General features: G+C 38.9%; 1 protein-coding gene across 3 annotated transcripts in view; it reads left to right on the forward strand.

The window, feature by feature from the left end:
- mcf2l2 (MCF.2 cell line derived transforming sequence-like 2) overlaps positions 1 to 15,825 on the forward strand; it is a 204,101-nt gene that overhangs the window by 23,258 nt on the left and 165,018 nt on the right. Inside the window, exon 1 of one of the 3 annotated variants that reach the window (XM_088077380.1) lies at positions 4,314 to 4,512. The exons of 1 other annotated variant lie outside the window; for it this stretch is intronic. In XM_088077380.1, coding sequence (XP_087933506.1) covers positions 4,497 to 4,512 — 16 coding nt within the window. In that variant the 5' untranslated portion in view covers positions 4,314 to 4,496. Of the gene's footprint in view, positions 1 to 4,313; positions 4,513 to 5,913; positions 6,275 to 15,825 lie in introns of those variants that run through there. One more of the 3 variants, XM_088077381.1, reaches the window with a different exon arrangement.

The following is a 15,825-nucleotide window of genomic DNA, read 5'->3' on the forward strand; positions in this document are numbered from 1 at the left end:
ATAATCTTAAAAAAAAATGCTGTGGTGAAATGACAGCTTTTGTAGCGTAGTCCTCAGTATTGTCATTTCAGAAGGTCAACAGCAGACACAGAAGGTTACCTAGAGCGTAGTATGTAGACACATAGGCTGTGTCCAGAACAGTGTACTGTTTACTACAGTTGCAGTCAGTATGCAGTATCCACTACATACTATATACTGCATTCGACAGCAGTATGCAGTATGGATGTTCAGTTCGATCCGTTCTGCAGTACGCTGCACCAGGCATGGCTGGTTTCCGGTTTTTGAAAGCGGAAGCAAACAATAGCAAAACCGCTTCCGCATAGCATCCATTTATGGTTTGAAATAGTGTAAAAAAGTGATATATATAGACGATGGTGATGAAGGCTTCCCTGTGAGATGAATAACTCCTTTGTAACGACTGGAAGTGACCAGATGTGCCGCTGTTATGTTCGCATTACTGCCGAATTCCTGTCCCTTTTAAACTTTCTGATTGTATGTTGTCCATGTGAAAGCCCAGGCTCGTTCCGGTGACGACTCTTTTTCTTGAAGTGGCCTCTAGCTCACGTTCTCCACATAAATAGAGGTTTTAGCAGCGGGTTCGATTTCAGCTTGCAGTCATTAGCAGTGTGTCATTCCTGTTTTCGCTCCCCCTTTTCTGTCACTCTCCAACTGCACTACAATAAAGGCATGACAAGTCAAAGAAATAATATTTCATATTATAATAATACACTGACAAAGCTGCAATACGTGACGACGTGGGATGAGAATGTGTGGTAACTTACCTGGTGTCTACTGGTTACATTAGCCTTGTATCATGCAAAGCTAGGCTAACGGTGTGCTCTACTAATCTGCTATGCTTATTTCACAAAATATTTTCCATTCAGTGAGGCAGTTTTAGGTCAGTTCCTTTTTCTTTTCAAATCTTTCAAATTCTAACTATAAGACACTATTGGTTTCACTTTTACACGCAGCCTAGGCAGCGTGCGATTATTAAATGTAACATCAGTGGTCAGTGCAGTGACCAGAAACCCATTTACACACTGACTGAACCCCAGCTAGATATTTATTGATCAACTAAAATCACCTCTATGACTATGGCGCCATATTTATTGTTTGCTGCTTCCATTCATTACGGGAGTGATGATGAGATTTATTTTTGTGAAAAAAATTGTTTGGTAGTTAACTTAATGCTATTCTCTGACTTATTGAGACAAATAAGTTATTTTAATTAATGGTGAATTCATACATTATATTGCATGCTCCCATTTAGGTTAAAAGTTGGAACTACATAATGTGGTGCCCCTTCCCTTGAAGGTCAAGGATGGTATAGATGGTGGAGTAATATTAGAGATGTGACAAATCACCTTGCTGTGTATTCAGTTGAGTTGTTGTCCTACTGATGAAGCGGACATTGAAGTGATGGAAAAACTGAGAGGATGTTGTCCCCATGCTTTCCTACCCACAACGCTTAGGTAATTCAAATTATAAAGTTATGGCTGAAGGAAAGCTGCCTTACATGACTGTCCTATGGATTTTGTGTAGACTACATTTGTGTAGAACTTCAGTAGCGTCACTACATATAACCTTACAACTGCCTTTAAATGGACTATAGTAAGTGGATTAACTGGATTCAGTGACATGTTAAAAAATCAGATATAGAACATCTGATTACCCTCCCCAGCTAGCAGTTTTTGGTTCTAAAAACATACTGAGAATGGTATAGTGCAACCAATGCACAGTGTTTTCAGCAGCAAATTTTCTTTTAGTTCCCAGAATGTTCTTCTTAAAGTGAGGGTAACATTCTCTATACACATCAAAAAAATTTTCATTTTTTTTTATTTGTTTACATATCATATTGCATTACACTTTCATTTTTTTTTTAAGTCTGTTATCTCAGTCTTCAGTAATGTTGTTTCTGTTTTTAGTGCGGCATTTAAAATGTTCTTCCTTTGTTCTCATTGAACATTGAGGGAATGTTTGATAAAACAACATTCTATGATCTGTCGCCTCTTAACATCACTAAAACATCCTCAGAATGTTGCAGTTATAACGTTATGTCGAGGTCAGCATTTAACCTTATAGGGACATTATTTGAAATAATAAACATCCTAAAAAAGCTCTTCCAATTTTAGTTTTAAATGTTTTCTTTGAAACACTGTTAGCTGGGTTGTTTGTGTTTGTGTTTGTTGTAGTGTGTGTGTGTGTGTGTGTGTGTGTGTGCGTGTGCGTGTGCGTGTGTGTGTGTGTGTGTGTTCCTTTGCATCCTTTACACTTTGGCCACACTTACATACACATAGCACTTGAACAACAAAGCCCTGTAAGCTGGTGATTTATTGAAGGAAAAGTTCTATTTTCAATGAGCAGTTCCTCTGACGCAAACAACAGAGCTCAGACGGTGGCAGTGGCTGGGAGGGACAGAGGCTCTAGATACACACATCAGCCTCAAGGCAGAAAGCTGGGACTATGGATACACTTCCTCGTAAACATGATGGGAAATGTCTACAACAGAGATCTGGAAGAGGAAAAGTGAAAAGAAGTCAGAAGAAGGCTATGTGGTTAAGAGCGAGAGAAAGCTCTGTGATTTAGCTCCAGATGTCTCTGGCTGATGTGAAGTGATTAGTGCATGACACGCAAATGAAAATGCTTCCAAGATTTACTGGGGATCTGATCATTCAAACCACCTGTGGATGTGGTCAGACAGGCACAATAACAAAGTGCATTTTCACTGTGAATCCAAAATGCAGAAACGCATGAATCAAGGAAAGTCATGTTTTGAAGGAACTTAAATAGTCTACATACAAAATATTTTTGTGCTGAATTCCAGATCAGAGAGAAAATCAGTCTGTCAGAAAATTCCTCCACATTTTTTGTACAAATTAGTAAACTAGTTGAATATCATCCCCAGGGATGGTGTTTTTCTGTAGGCAGATGAGGAAATTAGCCTTGCCCTGGTTCCCTTGTCAAAAAGCCAAGGTGTTTTTCTTCTATTGGATCACTGCAGAAAATATGCTCTGTGGTAAATAAATGTTTATAAAACTTACAAATCAACACCACTTTAAGGATTTGAATCCTAAATGCAATCACCAGAAGTAGAGAGCTAATATTAGGCTATAAACAAACTACACTGTGGTCACATGATTTAACATTGCTACCACAACGAGGATGTAAAGCTGCATTCGGCACGATGACGTGCTGTAGTCTCGCTGAGCTGTAGTTGTTGGCATCCAATTTTTTAGAGATGCATAAAAGCTTCGAAGTTCACAGTGGGGCAGTTACTGACGTATGTCATGTCATAAATGTAATACGTGAAGGTCTCCCTTTCTCCCTCTCTCTCTCTCTCTCTCTCTCTCTCTTGCTTCTAACCACAATCAAAAAGTTATGTAAAAAACAATATCACCAGGATCACTACAGAAGATAGCAGATCATTTTCATTTAATAACCAGGAATTCACATTACAGATACCATCTGACTGTCCTTTCCAGTTTAGCACACTGGCCAACACAGTCCAGCCATGTACCACTCAAAGTATGGACTTATAATCAATGAGTATTGTGCAACAAGCACTGCTGAAATTCTACTTTAAGTACACAGCAGTAAACAACAACAACAAACAATGACATTAAGGGATTAACATTCCTGCTTGGAGGGTATCTCACTTCGCTAACTTTAGCAACATTGGCATGTGCATGCGATAGGTTCCATTTAGCTGCGTTCTTAAGTGATGTCGCCTGTTCTCATATTGTGCTGTTGCAGTAGATGCTGACCAGCTGTCCACTGGTGTATACTAACACTGTTATGTCCGGCCATGTCCTCAGCTGATGCTGTTCAGCAGCGTCAGCTGAGGACAAAATGTCAAAAAGTGGCTTTTGGTGTCAGGATTGTACACTGAAAGTGTTGACAAAGTGGCAGTATTTGATGACTTTTGAATGAGAACATAATAAAGGGCAGGTGACGAGATGACGAGGAAAGGGGGAAAAAAAGGTGGAGGAACAGCATGTAATACTACAGAAATGCCTCAAACATCTTTGAGGAGAATACAGGAGAGGGGGGAGTGGGGAAGGAAAGGTGGGAGTGAACAGGGAAGGATGCAGAGGGGAAGGGAAGTCCCCGCTGCCTGCTGGGAGTATTGTTGAGGATATTTGGGTAAATGGTGGTAAGAAGTGAGCTGCTCAGCCGATCACAAGGCTGCCAGGAGAGGCTCAGACCCCTCTGACGAAAACATTCCCATTCACATTCCCATCTCTCTCTCTCTCTCTCTCTCTCTCTCTCTCTCTCTCTCTCTCTCTCCCTCTCTCTTATACACAAAAGAGGAGGGCTTGTCCTGCAGTGTTGAAGAGACCAGACAGCACTGAAGACTAGACTGTAGTGTCACCTGTGTGTTTGTGTGTGTATTGTGTGTTATGTTTCTGTGGACGTCAGACTGGACGCTGGTTTAGCCACGCAGCGCAGCTCCTATAGTGTGTGTGGATTTTTTTTAGACCAACAACAGCAGCAGCATGGGATCAGTAATGTGTAAGTGATGAATATATTGACTACTTTTACAATGTTGCAGGTGTGTGTAGTGTGTATGTTTGACTGGCAGGTGACTTATTTAAGAGTCAGCATCTGGAACAAGTTGGGTCATGATACCCCTGCTTGTTTGCTTGTTACCACCTCGGCACCTATGAGAGTGTACGGTATGAAATGGATCTGCAGTTCAGCCGGAATAGTTGTTGATGGGTCATGGTGGAGTTTAGTGTGATGTTCAGAGAGATTCAGGAGTCCCGTAAAGAGAGTCTAGTGGCCCCAAGAGGAAAGTAGTTCTTTTCTAAAAAATATGGCTTACTATTAAATAGGTTATTGAATTGTTGTCACCGATTTTCTAAGCCTCAGAGTTACACAGTGGTAAAAGAAAGTAAAAATAGGCTAATTGCTAAATGTGTTCATTACTCTAGTATTGCAGTTTATTTTTGGAGCTTATGTTTTACTATAGGTACTTCTGGGTAATATTTTTTTGTTGATTATGTCTTGTATCACTAATCCGAAAAGTAAAGTAGAACAGAAAGAACACAAATTCTCAAGTAAAGTATAAGAAAATAAAAATTTGAGTGCAGTATTTGAATGAAAGTACTTTCACAACTGGAAAAAGAGTATATACCTTTTTAGGAATGCCAGATGCCCTAGTTGTTGGCATTTTAGCTGTGAAAATACAATTGCAGTCATAATGTATTTGAAGAACCATCTCAAACATGTAAAGGAGACACTGTGTGTAAAACTCTCTCAAGTCCTTGCAATATATTTACACACACACACACACACACACACACACACATTGTATTTATATGTCTTTGGGTAGAAATGGTTTTAATTTAGACATGGTAGTCAGAATGTCATATGGTTTTCCAAATACTCTAATAACATCAGAAATATTATAGTAAACTAATAATAATAATATGAGACTTGACAGGCATGTACATTGATGTTGTTTGAAACAAATGTACAAATGTTTTTAGCACAAAAATAATTTGAAGTGTAAAAAAATGAAATGCTTCTTTTGTTGTGTGGTTGACAGTGTATGGTCCCATAAACTTGACATGACTGCTGCATCATGAGTAACTTTTACTCAGGACATTTTTATAACTTTCAGTAACATTTTTTTAAATTTAGTTCAGATTAGTTGACATTAAGATAATAAGTAAATAATCACATAAGACTACAAAAAAAAAACAAAAAACAAAACAAAAAACCCAAAACAATCACCTAGACTTGGCAGTAAGGAGTCATACTCTCTCCAGGCAGGTTGTGGTTGTTGGTGGGTGTGGCAGTCACACAGGCAGCATATGCAAATGTCCTCTAATAGGCTTTTCTTTCTAATGCAGAGATTATGACGGAGAGCGAAAGCAGGGAGGCTTGAGGCCGCTTGCTGGCTCCAAAGGGACAAATGCAGAAGCAACTGCAGTGCTATAAGGGAAAGAAACTGTTTGTGAGAGTGTGTGTAACATAGTGCAGCATTGAGGAAACATGGATTTTTCCATTGTCTCTGCTGCAGGGCAATGGGCAGGCTTGATGGGTAGATACAGTAGATAGGAACACAGACTCAGGTGAGGAAAGGTAGAGATGTGACTGGAGATGGATTCTCTAAGCAGGCTGCGATGCCAGACCCTCCCGTCTCGCTGTCCAAGCTGTGGTCAATACGGACCTGCCTATTCCACTGTACGGATCTCCACCGCTGAGATGGAGTCTTACTACCACTTCCTGGGTGTGTGTCAGGAGACTGAGTCAACCAAACTACAAAGTATGTTTACCCATCCCTCCATCCTTCACTTCAGACCTCCCCTTAACACTTGCCTTGTCCATTTTTGTTTTAGTGTCTATAGCCTCTTTTTGTTTGAGCTCTGCAGGTGCTTTACAAATGTTCTTGCATGCTGGTGTAATTACTGAAGCAGCTTAAAATGTGGCCACTGAAACTTAAACTTGACTCAAAAAAGAGGAGGACGCCATCGTTAAGTTCTTTAGCTGTGTTTCCATCCATGGCTATCAGTATTATACATTTGGAACCAAAGGTAACCCCTACGTACAATACCTGAACTCTAGATCTGTTTAGTGTTTCCATCGCTGTCAGTACTCTTGTACTACGTGTCGGAAGGGTTGTTGTCACTCATTGCTCCATCCAGCAGCACTCGCTGTATATCGCTGCATGTCGACATTTTCAGAGCAAAAAAGAGTGTCTATCTACGTGATATTTACAAATAGTTGGTTTGTACACTGGCTCCTTGTCAGGTAAGAGCAGGGTTTTGCACTGTCCGAGCACACTAGGACGATGCTCCAACATGTTTTTTTTCTCCAAGCGAAGATTAGAATATATGCAGTTCACATAATCCGGTTGCAATTAATATACATTTTTTTGAATGCCAGAAGATCCACTCATTATTAACATTGTAAGTCATCCAATACCTCTTTCCCATCAAAATTAGACCCTGCATGCAGGTTATTCAAACACGGTAAACCCGCTAAATATAGGCAATTGACTACATTCCCAAAAGCAGTGAGCTCACCACTGCACCACACGAGTCTGCCTCTTTGTCAGCTTTTGTGTGTGTGTGTTCCGATTTGAACAGTGGTTAAAGCAGTCACAGCTCAGCTGTGAGCCGTAATTCTCTAGTGACCAGTCAACAGACTGCAGTGTTTCTATCTCCACCTTTTGGTACTGGATTAGTGTGCTAGGTACCCCGACAGAGGGGTGACCAAAAACGGGAAAGGTTCCAAAGGTACTAAAGTTACCATCCACAATTTTTACAATGGAAAAGCAAAAAAAAAAAAAAAAAAATGCATGCAGTTCTGTGCTCTGCTGTACAGTTTTACACTTTATGCTTTTAAACTCTTCAGACACACAGCTGCTGTTCCTGAGGAGGGTTATATGAGTGTTTGAGAGTAATATGGGTGTTTAATTTGACTGAAAACCTGAGTGGCTCAGTGAGGGCAGCACCAAAAGCAGCTGGCAACAGCTGTTATAAAGGTGAAGCAAGAAACTTCCAGGCAGTTGCAAGCAACGCTGCATTCCTCAGAAGGACAATAATGACAGACTTACAAGGAAAAGCTCAAAATAACATCAGACTAGGCAGACAGAGGACATTAACATTATGACTCATGTAAGATACCCTGGTTCAAACAGAAAACAATATTTGATGTTAGAACAGAACCGCTCGGAAGGCTGGAAATAACATTTGTTCTACCACACAATTGAGTATGATATGTATCAATCAGACCACAGCCTTTCACACAAATGCTTTTTCTAACAGAACAATGAGCAAATATTATACACGCACAATGAAACATTTTAAAAAGCAATAATCATCACCCTATGATCATTAGTCAAGTCAATAAGTCAAACTCTTTTGCATGAATTCAATGGGCAGCTAAATCCACAAGAAGACCAAAAACCAAATAACTAATATTGTGTGGCTAAAGCCTGATACATCATATTCCTCTATGCCACAGAACTCCATTGTTTCCCAAAAACTATGAAAAACATTATTGTAAAAACATATTAAAACTATGGTGTCATAAATTAAAGTGTAGACAGTATAATATTGTCTCATTCACTCCCTCCAGGATTTCATGATGTTGCGAATGCGGAGTATTGATTTGCTAACCCCCTCTCTTTCTGTCTCATCTCTGATCCTTGCTGACCTCACTGTTTCCAAACGATCCTGACTGCTTCTGACTTATATGACAAAAAAATCTTTGGACAAGCTTGAATATGATATTAAATATTTGTTTTATTTTATGCCAATATTGAATCTGAATGGGCATCACATCATGATATGATCCTATGTAACTGTAACTTTAAGAAATGCATACATTTTAAAAACAAAAAAAATCACCTAAAAATATTGCAACTTGCATCATATTTCAGGCCACAACAGTCACAAAAACAGCCCGGAAAATCCTGGAGGGGATGGTTATTATGTATGGGTAAAGGAAGTTTATCTCTGGATGATATCTCAAAAGTTCATTTCTATGATAGTATCACATACTTGTTTGAATTTAGGGAAAATAAATTATTGTTTGATACAAGAAACATGCACATGATGCAATTTACTGAATGCATAGTCATGCGACTCCTTATGACCAATTCATAGTGGCATTGCAGACAGTCCAGCGCAGTGTAGGTCCAGGTTTTACTGTGTGGGGCACCTACAGTAAACTCAAGTACCTTATCCTACATTACCTACCTACAGTGGATTTGATTGGAACATTCCATTCTATTCTTTTAGTCACAACACCCCAATGAGAACAGCAGGGGAGAAAGATTCCCATGGTCACAAAGAACAGACATTTAAGGCTAATTTTAGGTAATACTAATATTTAAATTGCTGGTTTGTAGTTGAAGAATAAACAGAATTAGCAGTAATTGATTTTTTGGCACATAGAATAATGCTTATGATGAAAACAGCATTCAATCAACTACTATTCTTTGATATTCTTTGAATATTTTGAATCGTGTTTTTTGGCTGATATGAGGCTGATCTGTTTATTTGCTCTTCCGATCACAACAGATAATACTAGCAGCTGTTTTTAGTACAAATCAGTTTTTAGCATAAATTTTTGAGGGGAGATTTTTTTGATGTCTGTGTTCTCATCACTTTAATATGTTGATTAATGAGAAATCACCACAAACTCTGCTGTGTTTGTTTGGTCTCTGTGACCATCGAGGTCCCGACCAGACATGCTTAGATTTATGGTGACAGCAACTAAGACGATGACGTATACATTAACACACTTACACAAGTGCTCACAATCTCACACCACAGAGGGATGATGACATTCATTTGTGTCTTGCAGTGGGTAAGTGCTAACGTGTGTGTGTCTGTGTGTGTGTATGTGTGTGAGATTGAGAGCCCTGTTATCAGTGGCTCCTGTCATTAGACATCCTCTGATTGTCTTCTTGCGCTGACGCCTTCTTCCTGACAACCAATAGGAAACCCCCCTTCCCCTAGACCTTGAGGAGCAGGCACCCAAAAATAACACAAGCTCTGCACAATGTGTGTGTGTGTATGTGTGTGTGTATGTAGGTGTGTGTGTACATGTTCGCCTTTTTTCTGGTGTTCTGGTGCAATTTTTTCAAATAAAACCATCCCAAATTCTAGAAACTGTTCAAGACAACAAATAGGGCATAAAAAAGGATAAAGTTAGATTCTGAATTACATCTTCAACAACTGCTTATTTTTAGTCATTTTAACACACTCAGAAACACAATCCATCACATGAATGAAGTCATGCCTTTGACCTCAGTCAGACACAGAGTAGTTGAGAGCCCCTGCCACAGGGCAGAGCTGAGAGAGAGAGAGAGAACACAATAACCTGACATGACATATATACTTCATGTCTCATGCACATCTCACTTTTTGTTTAAATCCTTTTTTTGTTTGTTACATCTATACACAATAGACATACCACACACACGCGCACACAAAAGCACACACACGCACACACATGCGCACACACAAAACAAAAGGTTTTGAAGAGATTTATTTATGAATCTACAGTTTGTATTTTTTTTTTATCCAATGGATTGCTGTTGATTTGAATTTGATATCATCATTTTTTTCTTGTATTTATTGATATCATCATTTAATAGTATCTGAGGCTTTGGCAATATTGATTTTCATGCCAATAAAGCAAACTGAATCGAATTAAATTGAAAGAGAGAGAGAGATAGATAGATAGAGAGAGAGAGAGAGAGAGAGAGAGAGAGAGAGAGAGAGAGAGAGAGAGCTCTACAGTGACTCAGGGTCTGACTATATCAAACACAGAAACATGACTTTATGTAAAGTAGGCCAGTCATTCTCTGCACTGCCATCCTCCTTTGGGCTGTAAAAACATAGAGGAGTCAGTCAGCAGAAACAGCTCTTCCTTGTCAATATAAATGATAAGAAGTTTGCACACCAAAGCCACATTTATAAGAAGAATCTGTGTAAAATAAATCATATTTCATGTTGCAGTAATTATGAGAATGACAAATGTGACTAACAGCCATTTAGTTTGTTTCCATGCACAGTTTAGTGGAGCTACAGTTATACCTTGTGAGTGAGCGCTATGATAATTTGGAGGGCAAAATTAAATCGATGTGAGAGTTTACAGTTTACATGTGGATGTATCTTTATTAAATGTTCATGTTTAAACCTATGGGGCTGTATCTATTAAAATCATTGGATACTGAATGTACAATGGACAGTGTCTAGCTGTGTTTTACAAGCATGGCATTCATCATATGTGTTAGTGTTAAATAAATTAGCTGTGTGTGTATCCAACATGTTCTCGTCCCAACTCATCACATGTTGCAGCTTTGTCAGTGGACCTCTTCGTCTACATATTACCAGTTAGATATCCTTCTGTGTCTGTTGTTTAAGCTCCAGGGTGCTGCTACCGTGTTGTAAACAAATGCACATGGTTGCATGAAGTGGCACATGATTAGGTTTAGGCGACAAAGTCACAGATGGTTAGGATTAGGGCAAGGAGGCACATGGTAAGGTACAGAAAAAACATACAGACTCTCACATTAAAGTCTGGGTTTGTGGGACCCATTGCACATGGCTGACTCTATAAGTGCCCTTGTGCTCCTTATATAATGTCATAATGGGGAGCATTACAACCTCATGCTGTCCTGATGTGTTTCATATACATGTGACAGGTTCTGTCTGGCTGAGCTGTTACCAGACTACCAGTGTGCATTTTGAGGGGATACGGCAGGTTCAGTCTGGCCTTCTAGTGGTGTATGATAAATTTGTGATGGGTTCTGTCTGGGTCCATTCTTACCTGACGGCGTGCAGTGACGTTTAATGTGCAGGCAAAAGGTATCTTTTACCGTTGCGCATTTACACCAAAAACAATATCAGAGCAGAGCTATTTCAAGAATTTGGGAATGAGAACATCTGCTGTGCATGTCCAGTCTCAGTCTGGGCTACAACTGAACATCATGAGATGTTCCTGCAGGTCCTGCAGGCTCAGGGTGTGTTGGTCACATGACAACTCTACTAGCAGACTAGCTACAGTACTCTGCAGTTCTGCTGAGCAGAAAGAGAAGGGCCTTTTATAAGAGCCAGACTTGTATAAATGATTCTTAGAGAGAGGAGCTTTACATGAAAACAATGCCAGTGCAGTGTACCATAGCATGTTCATCGGCACTGTGGTTAACTGCTGGTCATCAGATAGAGTCTCAGTGTCCCAGTACTCAGTGTAATCCTGTTATGTAAGCTCTTTAACACTGACTCTATTGTGAGTGTGTGGGAAGTCTGCTGCTAAGTGCAAGGTAGACGGGGTTAAGATGGAACCACGATGGGCACCTAATGGATATACAGTGTAGACACACACACACACACACACACACACACACACACACACACAGATAGATCCATTCTTATATCCTGCAAACTTAAGTTAAGTGCTATTAAGACGGTACATGTAAACATTGGACCAACCTTAAAGTGAGGCACATCTACACTGTTTCCATCCACTCATGACTTCCATCTGTCATGTATGTTGCTTACAGCAGCTATTCTGTTTCTTGAAGTGCTTCAGAGATACTGAACTTGCTTTGCCCGAGAGCCACTTTTGCAAAATGACAGAATCATTAATAAAGAAAAAATGAGCCTGGACCTCTGTCGGGTGGTCAGAGGGTGTTAGCTAAGAATGCAGCTGGACAGAACTGTTTGTGGTGTTATGATACCCTGCCGGATGACAAGTCAGCACCTGTTGTGGCAGCATGATGCTTAGACGGTTGACATCTGATGAGAACACCATTGGATGGAACTTGTCACGTCTACAAGGTTCAAATGCTGTGGATTATAACGTGATATAAGGAGCACAAAGGTTGGGTGGGGATGAAGTGTTGTGGATGGATCCCGCAAACCCTGAATTTCCATACATGAGTCAGTTGTTTGCTTGGGATTACCATATGCCTCTTCCCCCTAATCCTATCTGTATTGATGCCTAATCCTAACCATCCGTGGGAGCATGTGCTTTTGTTGAAGTCCTGGCATTGGTTGCCATGTGCTTTTGTTGACATCCTGGTGTTGGTTGCCATGTGCTTTTGTTGCCAAAACATAACCACATGCAACGTAATCCCACCATGTGCATGTGTGCTGTTAGATATGTAAAACCTAATGTGTACACATAGAAGTCCACTGCAAAGTGGCTGTATGTGATGATTTGGGATGAGAATGTGTTGTTTTAGCTGCCTAAACTATCTGCTCTTATCACCCTCCTTCAATTTGACTGGAGAAAGCAAATGTTGCCAATGAACATACAACAGACCTTCCAGACAGAAGTTAAGTTTCTTTAAAAACATTTTGCAAAGCAAAGTAGCAGTAAAGGAACATCACTTTTAACAGAAAGGGTTGTGGACCAATACAGAGTGGCAACATGTGGGTTAAAGTAATGATGGTTTACCATTGTGAGAATCTGATGTCCATACATAAATTTGATGTCCATAGATAAACCACATAGTGTTGTGGTTGTATCGACGGTTAGTGTGTCGGATGAAAAAAACTGATCTCGTTCTATGTCTACAAGTCGTGTTTTTCCCCTTCCTTTTCTCAAAGTCTTTGTTTTTGAATACTTGTGTACAATGGGAGAGAATAATGAACACACATGCACGCATGCGTGCACACACACACACACACACACACACACACACACACACACACACACACACACGCTACTTGTCTGGGAATAGTGTAGTGTTTATGGTCTTGTAGGAAGTAGTTCCCAAAACAAATGTAACAGCACGATAGTTATTGTATTGAAAACAATGTGAGTGTGTCCACCACAGTGTGTGTGTGTGTGCATGTGTGCATGTGCAGTTTTGTATGTGTATGTCACTATCTACAGTCCATGTGTATCCATATTTGTGTCTGAGTCCTGCAGGTCTTTATGCGTTCATGTATGGTTGTTTGTGTGTGCGCTTGTGTGTTATGTGAGTGTGTATGTACATATAATTCTGTCACTGTGTACTGTTTATTCAAAAGCTGTGACAATAGTAGAACAGTGGAGAGAACAGAGCAGGGAGGTGGAGGGCACATGTGTTTCCTTCAGTATTTTATGTAAACAATAAGCACATGTATACACACACACACACACACACACACACACACACACACACATACACACAAAGAAAGTTCAAAGACACACCTAATTAGTCTGCTAGACATTGTATTTGGGAAAAAAGCATTGATTATCAAACAACTTCCATTAATAAACTTAATAATGATAATAAACTTTATATAGAGAGCACTTTTCATACAAGGAATACAGCCCAAAGTGCTTCACAATGAAAAGTGCAACACAAAAAAGGCAAGATTACACAATCAAAAGACAGGCGGTGATAAAGAAGATATAAAAGTAGTACAGAGACCAAAAAGAGAGGTTAAAAATAACAGAAGTGATATAAAATAATAGTTACAAGAATTACATGAATTAAAAACCAGACTATTTAGCTTTCATTTAAAAATGCTTAGACAGATGTTGTGGTCTTTTATTTGTCTCATATGTAATCCAGCAAGAGCAAACACAAGATAACTCTGCTGCCAATGTTGTTGATGTTCTAGTGAACAGAAAAGCAAAGTGAAAATCACATCAGCCTACTTCCACTCTTGTTTTTGGTGATTTCTTCCCAGAAACTGACTTTGCTAGCAGTTTAACTCACCTATTAGAATATAACTGAGTAAAAGTCTGAAGGTATCTGATATTTATTGTACCGAAGTATCAAAAGCAATTTCATAATATTAAATGTACTTATGTATTGAAAGTTAAAGTATAAGTAAATGCTGTTAACACTTGGGAAGACATGGGAAGAGGGCAATGAGCAACATAACAAGCAGTGGCCCAAAAAGCAAGAAATTAGAAAATGTTAAAAGAAAATTGCCTGAAAATAAGCACAAATACAAAAAAAACCCAAAACAAAACAAAAAAAAAACAGAAAAAGACTGCTAAGAAGTTATACATATATTTTTTTCTGTAACACAGTTCTAAATATATTGTTATACGAATGGTAAATATATTTGGACATTTTTCTCATTTTTAAGGAACTTTTCTTTTTGCAGTTAATATTCTTGCAAGGCAGGTTGCTTATTACGTCATTTTTTTCCCCCATATTTTTAAAAGACATCAAATAAATGTTCTCAAGTTTAAGATCCTTAAAATGTATGTGAATTGTGTTTAAATGCAGCACAAGAAGACTGTCAATTTAGGTGTTAAAAGGTTAACAAAGAAGACATCAGTAAGAATTGAAAGAATTTCAAAGTTTTTTTTGCTTAGTAACATACAGCACCTTAACAATGGTGCATATTCCACTTGAAGAAAAATTAGCTCTTTCTCAAAATTTAAATGATTTAAAGATCAAAATCTAATTTTTCCTTACCTTCTAATCCTTTATTCATTCATCCATCACCTCCTCCTTTCCTTCCTTATTTTGCAGTAAGTAACTAAAATACTTAGGGGAAATGTAGTGGAGTAAAAGTGGAAGTTGACAAAAATGTAAAAGCTAAACTACAGATACTCCCAAAAAATACTAAAGTATTGTAACAAAGTAATATTACATTACTGCATTACAACACTGGATTAACGATATATGAGTTAAATAATATCACTGTTTGATCATGCACCAGGCATCTGAAGACATGTTTTCTCATCCACAACGATGTTATATCCATATATGCAGATCCTTCAACACAGCTTTTAAGAGCCTGCGCGTGGAAGTCAGCTGGTCATAAAAGAGAGGGCATTTATTGAATAACTGTAATCATTTAGGAAAAATAAAACTACAATTATCTGTTGTCTGTGACTGATGTAAGGTCCTGAGAGCTTGGTGTCTTATTGGCTTTGTTTTGGTGTTCCATAGAACTCATTAATGTCACATTAACTGTACAGCTCCTAAGGCTGTAATCAGCCAAAGAAAATCTTGGTTGACTGAAATTCTGCCTACTCTTCAACCAATGGATTGGTGGATAGGGGAGAAAAATCTGCACATTATCTCTAGTTAAATAATCACATCAGTCAATAGAAATGCAGTTATCTTGCAATTGTGTTTAATAGATATTTCAAAAATATCACTTAAGTTTTGCGCAAATGTGTGATGGAAACCAGCCTTGTTCTAATTCAGTTGGGTAGGAGCATATTGACCAGTCCACCACGCTTTCTGTGTCTGTGTCTGTCTTCACATTTACTGACAGATGGTGTTTCAGAGCAATTTTAACTGCTAGGTTAGAGACTCAAAAAATTCACGTCCATCATCTGGTCTTTAAAGGTCACTCCCACAGGCTGCTGACATCATGGACCTCATAAACA

This window comes from Plectropomus leopardus, chromosome 5 (genome assembly GCF_026936395.1).
Source record: "Plectropomus leopardus strain MGB_pleo_1.0 chromosome 5, ASM2693639v1, whole genome shotgun sequence".
Classification (NCBI taxonomy): domain Eukaryota; kingdom Metazoa; phylum Chordata; class Actinopteri; order Perciformes; family Serranidae; genus Plectropomus; species Plectropomus leopardus.